The sequence below is a fragment of the Copadichromis virginalis genome, linkage group LG5 (genome assembly GCF_057382275.1).
Source record: "Copadichromis virginalis isolate Kocher_CV1m ecotype Utaka linkage group LG5, C_Virginalis_male_GT1.1, whole genome shotgun sequence".
Classification (NCBI taxonomy): Eukaryota; Metazoa; Chordata; class Actinopteri; order Cichliformes; family Cichlidae; genus Copadichromis; species Copadichromis virginalis.
The window spans coordinates 19,763,906-19,771,803 of NC_140622.1; the positions used below are offsets into that span (position 1 = coordinate 19,763,906).

The window sequence follows — 7,898 nt, forward strand, 5'->3', positions numbered from 1 at the left end:
CCCATTGCCTCATCTCGGTCTTTAGGTGGATTAGGGGGACATGGGGGCCTGAGTCGTGGGGAAATGAGCCTGGCAGAGGTACAGTGTCATCTGGACAAAGAAGGAGCCTCTGACCTGGTTATTGACCTCATCATGAACACCACGAGCGACCGAGTCTTCCAAGAAAGCATCCTCTTAGCTATTGCGCTGCTGGAGGGTGGAAACACCACCATCCAGGTCAGTTAACCAAACATTTCAACCTTAAGAATATGGACTTGTGTCTGTTGTCTACTGCGAAACAACTGATTTGTGTATAAATCTGCATCTCACTTTAAAAAATTATACACTTTAAATATGATCTGCTCCAATACGATCAGTGTAAAGAACACTGTGTAATTGAGGGAATTTTTCATCACTAGACAATCTTCAGTAAGTGGGTCAGTGTGCCACCATAGCTGCACATGTACATTACTGCGGCACCTCCCCCTCACGTCTAGCCCTATATAACTTAGCTGGGAGACCAGACCAGCTGCTAATAATGTCAATAGTAGACCTAAAGTAGACTTTGGATCAAAAATGTTCATGTGTTTCTGTTTTTTCATTTTAGAAATTCTTAGGTGTGTATTGGGTAGTTTAAATAAACTCTCCTCCTTTCGGGTTCAGCCCGAGCTGCTCTGTTTCCCCCACCGTCCATTCTTCCTATGTCTGTTGTTCTGTCAGTGGATCCCCATTTTTCTGTTTGTGTGTCCGTCTATGTTGTGTAAGCAAGGAGCTTGCATAATCAGATTAGAGGAAGCCACTGTTTCAGAGATAATGCATTGGCTTCCCACGGCTGCTGCAGAGCCACGTCACGTGATCCGTCTGTGTTACATAAGGTCTGTGTGAATGAACAATGAGGAATGTCTCAGCCTTCAAAACATTCCAGCCTCGCTCCCTTGCGTTCTCTTGCTGGCCCAAACTGGGTCACGCTGGGCCTCCGGAACTGGGGCAGTGGGGAGAGAGGGCGGAGGGATGAGGAAACACAGAGCGGACTGAGGAGAAACTGGAGCTCCTCTTACCCTCGCATTCTTAAGTTTGTTCTGGAAAGGGAGATTTATTTGCAGGGAAAGCTATCCTGCAGTGCTAGAACTGCACCATACAGTGCAAATATTTATGTTCTTTTAGTTACTGGATGGCTTATAAAGGAAGCCTGAGATAAAAGCCTCGTTTCATCTCTATAAATACAACAATGATGATTGTGACTGACAGCTTAAAGCTTGAATTTGAGATCAGGCGTTTCTTTTGTTCTCTCTCGTCTCTTCAAGAAAGCACGCCATGGGAAATATAAGTGGGGTTGTGTGACTGTCGTGCTGAGCTGAGCACCTGTTGGATCTTGGGTGTCTTGTACTCACGTAACACCGTTAACTATTTACTCATGGCCTACATAGTGCACAGAAATAAACCACACAGAATAACCCAGCTGCATGCTCAGTTAAGTCACTTACACATGCATGCTGTTTGCTGTCATGCAAGGCCAATGCACGGATCCACTAGAGGTTATATTTTACATTCAGGCTCTTGCACTCCTTTGCTCCTATATTTCAGTCACATAGCGGCTTTTTATCTTTCTTTTTTCTTTTCTTTTTTTTTGCTACAGCTATGAGAGATCTCAGACAGCTGTAAATTCTGTTGTTACATGACAACTTTTAACATTTTACTCGTCAGCCATCTGGCTTCTAACTGCATGGTGTGCTGCTCCGTTTCCCTCCAAAGCCCTTGATGTGCAGGTGTGCTAAACCAGAGTAGTCAGTCTAAAAAAAGGAAAAAATGTGAATGCAGAGGTGGCGAATTTAAAGGAAGAAGGAAGAAACTGAGGAACGGGGAAAAGGTCTCGAAAGAGCGTAGAGTAGAGAGGAGCAGCAGCAGTTCCATTTGGTTTACATGTGGCGCTGCCTGACATGAGAGGGAGGGTGAAAGGAAAAGGGAGCGCGAGTATAAATAGCTGTTACATAACATCCCTTTGTTGATGCCAAGTGGCGGAACGGAAGGAGAGAAGGGAAAGCGCTATGACCTTGTTTTTCAGTGTTGTCCGCCCCCACCCCGTCCTGCTCTTCTCTGTCTCTTTCCACTTAGGGTTTGCCTCCATAGATACAGACAGGCTCTGTGTTTACCCAACACTGCAGGGGCCCGTGACATCTTCGTCCCTCTCATCTATCCTCCTTCGTTACTATCACCGTGTTCTCTCCTTGCCTTGACCACCATGTGTTACTTCATCCGTAACGTCATCTCTCCATTATGCCAGTCTTCCTCCTGCTTTTCAAGCGCCATCAAAACACAGATGGTGTCTTGATACAGCAGCACAGATTTCGTAAACCAATGTGTGAGGACTGTCGTCCAAATGCTACACAATGTAACAACGTGGTTAGATATGAAAGTACAGGTTTTCACTTCTGATTGTTGTCACATACGTTTTCTGAAGAAATCAGAAGAGGAAAGCTTTGCTGTGGTGTTTTTCTTTACTGTGGTGTCCCTTACTTGTGCGCACGTCCTTGTTTCAGTGAGTCACTCAATTTGGTTCAGTTCCTAAGAACTGGTGTTTAAAAAAAACAAAACAAATACTCAGTTAGCTCTCAGGTGAAAAAGAAATGATGCTGGGAAAAAGAAAAGAACGCTCTGGCATGCCCAGTACATTCACCTCCACTGTCGCTATCGCAGCGAATGGCAATAACTCAGTTTAACTTGATTCACCTTATCAAATACTGTAGCTCAGCACTGGTGCTAGTCTTGCTAGGCCTGAATGTAAATGACTAAACATAGTATCTCATAGGATATTTTACTTGAATGACAGGCTATGAAAATGATTGATGATTACATAAGGACAAAGCTGAGAGAGAATACTGTATTGCAGAGCATGTGTGATATGTGGGTGTGTCCTCTCTGAACTGGCATGTGCCTATGGCAGAGACAGCTGACCCACTTTGGTGAGTGTAAAAGTCAGTAGGCGTATTAGCGTATGTGCTTTCCAGCCTGTGTGTGCTGGTACTGTACAAGCATGTGTGTGTGTGTGTGTGTGTGTGTGTGTGTGTGTGTGTGTCTGTTTGAGTTATGTAATGGTAGGGGTGAGAGAGTGCTGGTGAGTGCTCTCCTGTGTTTGCTCTGGTTTAATCACTGTGTGTTAACCTACCACCGCTCCTCATGCCTCACCCTTTGCACCCTGCCTTCCTCCCCCACCCGCCCTGCAGGCCCACGCTTTAGCCGGCTGATGGAGGGCAGTTATATGAACAAAAAAAGACGGACAGGCATGACCATTACTGTCCCCTCAACCCTTCCCTCCTCAGGCATGCTGTGATGTGTGAGCAGCGAGTGGGCTGCCAGTGTTGTAGCTAATGCCCGTCTCTGTACTCCTCACTTTGTCATCAACTTGTTTATTGCACGATGGCCTTGGTTGGTAGGTCTCCCCTCCCCACGCTGCTGTCTCCGTGTTCCTAAGTTGGCAGAGTGTGTACGTGCAGGAGTGCTGCTGCTCAGTGGTGGAGGGCCAGGGTGGGGCACGAGGCTCGAGAATCTGCTTTGGGGCACAGTCACACAGTTATGTCATTGTTTCTTTAAAGGAAACTAGGCTGTAAAACCGGCGTATCCCTTCATTGAGTCATTAATAAGCCAGATAAATTCTCACTTTGGCTCCTTAATTGGTTTGTCACTATTTTTACTTTTGAATGAAAAATTTAGCACAGCGAGCCTATTAAAAATTAAATTGCATCGCATGTAACCGCCGCAGTACAAACACATTTAAAACAATGTCCTTGGAGGAGCAGAAACAAAGCTTGCTTTGTCTATTTTTGCTTAACATTTTCCATGTGACTATCATTTACTGTATTTGTTTTCTTAACTAGCCCAGTTCTACATCTAACCTGAAAAGACCATATGGTTATGTAACAAACTTTGAGAGCTGGCCTAGATACCACATCTGATAAGATTTTCTCCCTCCCTATCACTCGCTCTTGTTTCCCCTCTCTCGATCATAGGTTCTTTCCCCTTCTTTTTGCCCCTTTTTCCCCACTTCTTGGTATCTATCTTTTGCCTCAAGCTTTTTTTTTTTCTCACAACTTCCCACCATCTCCATTTCTGTATCTGTGTAAGTAGGCCAGGCTTCTCCCTTTCATGTAATTTTTTTCACCCTTTTAGTGTGGCAAAGCTGCTTTGGCTCGTCGAAGCCATTCCATAGACTGTGCTGCTAACAGCTCTTACATAATCAAAACAACAGACCTGTGGGTTGGGACACAGTGTATACATCGGGCATGGAAGTGTCCTAATTCTGTGTGACCTCATTCCACAGCCATAGCTGCAGCGATTAAATCCTCACATCACTGTAAAATTAGACCTGCTTCATTAGAGTTTCTAATATTTTTTTGAATAAAGATTTGTTTTCCTATAAAGAAGAGTTTTCTGATATAAAGTAACGATTTGTTGTTTGTTTTTTACTGTAAGCCGAGACAGTGTGCTAATTTGTTAAGAAAAAGTTTGACCGTTTATTTGTTTTCTTTCTTTCTATTTTATCTCTTAAATTTTCTACAATTTTTTTTATTAGCTTGTTTTGTTTAAAGATCACATACACCAAAAGATATTAAATTTTCCCGTGGTATAACCTCCATGCTATATACAATGAGGGGAAAAAACTCTTTGATCCACTGCTGAATTTTTTTTTATGGTCGTTTTAATAAAGAGAGATGAAACATCAACCAAAAATCAAGAAAACCACATACACATACATAGAAGTTACAAATATATTTGCATGTCATTGATCGAAGTAAGTATTTCATCCCCGATTACCAAGCCAGAATTCCGACTCCCACAGATTACAGCCAATCAATTACAGATGCTCCTGATCTCAACTCCATATGTGTGTAAAACACACCTGTCCAGAGAATCACTTTCTTCCATTTCAACCTCTCAACCATCATGGGCGTGTCCAAAGAGCTTTCAGAGGATGTCAGGGGCAAGACTGATCTGAGCAAAGCTAGAATGGGCTACAAGACCATCAGCAATAAGTTGGGAGAAAGTGCTGTTGCTTTAGCATTAACTGGACCTGCCATGTTTAGAGGAATGAAATGCTGGGTATCACCCAAAGAACACCATCCCCACAAGCATGGAGGTCGAAATATTATGCTTTGGGGTTGTTTTTCTGCTAAGGGTACAGGATGACTTCACCACATAAGGGGCCAGTGGACGGGGCCATGTGTCATAAAATCTTGGACAGGAACCTCCTTCTCTCAGCCACAACACTGAAGATGGGTTGTGGATGGCTCATCCAGCATGACAAATATACCCCACATATGCCAAGGCAACAAAGTAATGTCTAAAGTAGAAGCACATTAAGGATAATGAGTGGCCTAGCCTATCTTCAGACCTCAGCCCTGTAGAAAATCAGTGCAGAGAACTCAAGCTTTGAGTTCTCAAGCAACAGCCAAAAAAACCTAAGGGTTTTAGAGAGTTTCTGTAAAGAGGAGTGGGCCAAAGGTGTGCAAACCTGGTGACCAACTAAAACAATCATCTTAGCGTTGTGCTTGCCAACAAGGGTTTCTCCACCAACTGCTAAGTCATGTTTTGCATTGGGCTCAAATGTGTTTTTTCTGGATTTTTGGTTGATATTCTAACTCCATTAAAACTACCATAACAACTACCATAACAACTGTTCATTTCTTTGTATGTGAGCAAACTTACAAATTCAGCGGGCGATCAAATAATTATTTCCCCACCATATATGATAATCTTATCAGCATAGTAGCAGATTGCTTTTCTGTTGATCAACTGCTCTTATTCCGGTTTTTCATATTGCAGGTGAGCGTCAACACATTCAGCAAAGAATCTGACACCACTGAATGTTCGTTTCCATTTTACAGTGACACAGCATGTACTGTGGTTTTGGAATAATTCCAGTTTGCTCTTCTTTCTCTGTGTCTCCAGCGCTCATTCTTTTGCCGTCTGACAGAAGACAAAAAATCAGAAAAGTTCTTCCGTGTCTTTTATGACCGCATGAAGTCAGCCCAGCTCGAGATCAAAGCCACGGTGACAGTAAATACAAGCGACCTGGGAAACAGGAAAAGAGACGATGACAGCCAGGACAAAGAGCCCCCTGTTCGCAAAAAAGGTCAGAGGTCACCTGTAGGGTTGTTAACACTAAACAACGCCCAGTTTGAAAACTGCTGATTTCATGTTTATTTCTAAATTTAAAATAGGAAAAAAAATATTTGAAGGTTCTTTTAGTTGTGACTCAGTTTATAGTACGAGTTCTATGTCTCTATATAGCAAAAGACCCAGCTGTGGTGATGACAGAAGACGTGAAAGAGCAGCTATTAGAGGCCTCGTCTGCCACAAAGAAAGCCTTTAACTCTTATCGGCGAGAAGCTGACCCCGAGGACCACTTCACCTCAGCAGATGGTCAGCCCAGCACGGGGGACAAGAACCAGGATGAAGGAGAGATGAGTTTTGTGATTGTTATCATGCAGCCTATCCTTCGCTTTCTCCAGCTACTTTGTGAGAATCACAACCGTGACCTACAGGTGGGTCAGACTGAGCGTCGCAAATTTAGTTTTACAGATTTACTTTAGAATGAGTCCAGTTTTACTTCCTTTTAATATTAAACTGAAGCCTTTAGAGTCCAGACACAATTTCCAATGGTTTTTATTACCAATGCCAATAGCTTTGTGTGTCTTTGTAAAGTATCTTTATTTGCAGCGATATCAGGGCTTCAAGTTTCTTCTATTCAGAGAGCCTCACATGTATTTGTTTTCCACTGAGCTTGTAAAGCAGAGATTTTCTGTTACTAAGCTCTTGAGTCTTGAGGATTCAGGCTCTGTTTAATCAGTTTTAGTTTCTACTGATGTATCTGCAGAGGATGTTGGTTCTTGGTAGCTCTTTGCGTCAAAGCTTGTTTAGAGACTTAAACAGTACCACTAATTGTACTTCCCTCCCCCAAGATCCTCCAAGATGTACAAAATGAGATTTTATCAACTGTTTACTCATATGCAGGTTTCTAAAAAGACTATTATTTTGATAGAATAATTGTATTTTCATGTATAGATATTTGCTTACCTGCTTGTTAATATATTCCATGTTGTTGTGCAAAAACAGACGTCCACTAGCATGCACGAGCTGTTCCTTGGACGTTTCACTCTTGAATTTGATGTTGTTTACATGCTGGTTAACTGCGTGAAACCTTCACTGTTTTTTTCCTAGAACTTCCTTCGTTGCCAAAACAACAAAAACAACTACAACCTTGTGTGTGAGACGCTTCAGTTTCTAGACTGTATCTGTGGTAGCACCACAGGCGGTCTCGGTCTGCTCGGACTCTACATCAATGAGAAGAATGTTGCTCTCATCAACCAAACACTGGAGAGTCTAACAGAGTACTGCCAAGGCCCTTGCCATGAAAACCAGGTACAAAAGACACTGAGCGGTGAAGGAAGTTATAACTCCTTCACCACTATTTTTTTTATTACAGTTATTCCTTTCTCCCCCAGAATTGCATTGCCACTCATGAGTCCAATGGCATTGATATCATTATTGCCCTGATTCTTAATGACATTAACCCACTTGGGAAGAAGCGGATGGACCTGGTTTTAGAGCTCAAGGTAAGTTGAGCCAGATCTCACTTTTACTTTAAGACTAGAGTTTAAAAAATGAGGGGAAAAATGCTGTAGTTTCCTTTCACAGCAGTAACACCAATAGGCTTGACGTGAAAGAGCAGGAAATTCACCCGTCTGAGCTAGCTTTTCTGCATACCTGCCAAGAAAAATAGCAGCAGTCTATTTTCCTAGAGCACCAGGTTTTCCGCCTGCTTTACTTGGATGAAGAAACTGTAGTTCTTATCTTTTCCAATTCTGACTCTCAGAACAATGCATCTAAGCTGCTGCTCGCCATCATGGAAAGCCGTCATGACA

The 7,898-nt window shown here is 42.8% G+C and overlaps 1 protein-coding gene across 3 annotated transcripts in view; it reads left to right on the forward strand.

The window, feature by feature from the left end:
* The window catches only part of LOC146709516 (inositol 1,4,5-trisphosphate-gated calcium channel ITPR1), a 77,545-nt gene that overhangs the window by 52,541 nt on the left and 17,106 nt on the right, over nucleotides 1-7,898 (forward strand). For all 3 annotated transcript variants that reach the window (XM_085456507.1, XM_085456508.1, XM_085456509.1), the window contains 6 exons: nucleotides 26-216; nucleotides 5,923-6,106; nucleotides 6,265-6,518; nucleotides 7,195-7,395; nucleotides 7,479-7,589; nucleotides 7,850-7,898. The exon at nucleotides 7,850-7,898 is cut by the window's right edge and continues 47 nt beyond it. In XM_085456507.1, the coding sequence (XP_085312633.1) occupies nucleotides 26-216; nucleotides 5,923-6,106; nucleotides 6,265-6,518; nucleotides 7,195-7,395; nucleotides 7,479-7,589; nucleotides 7,850-7,898 (990 nt within the window). The remainder of the gene's footprint in view (nucleotides 1-25; nucleotides 217-5,922; nucleotides 6,107-6,264; nucleotides 6,519-7,194; nucleotides 7,396-7,478; nucleotides 7,590-7,849) is intronic.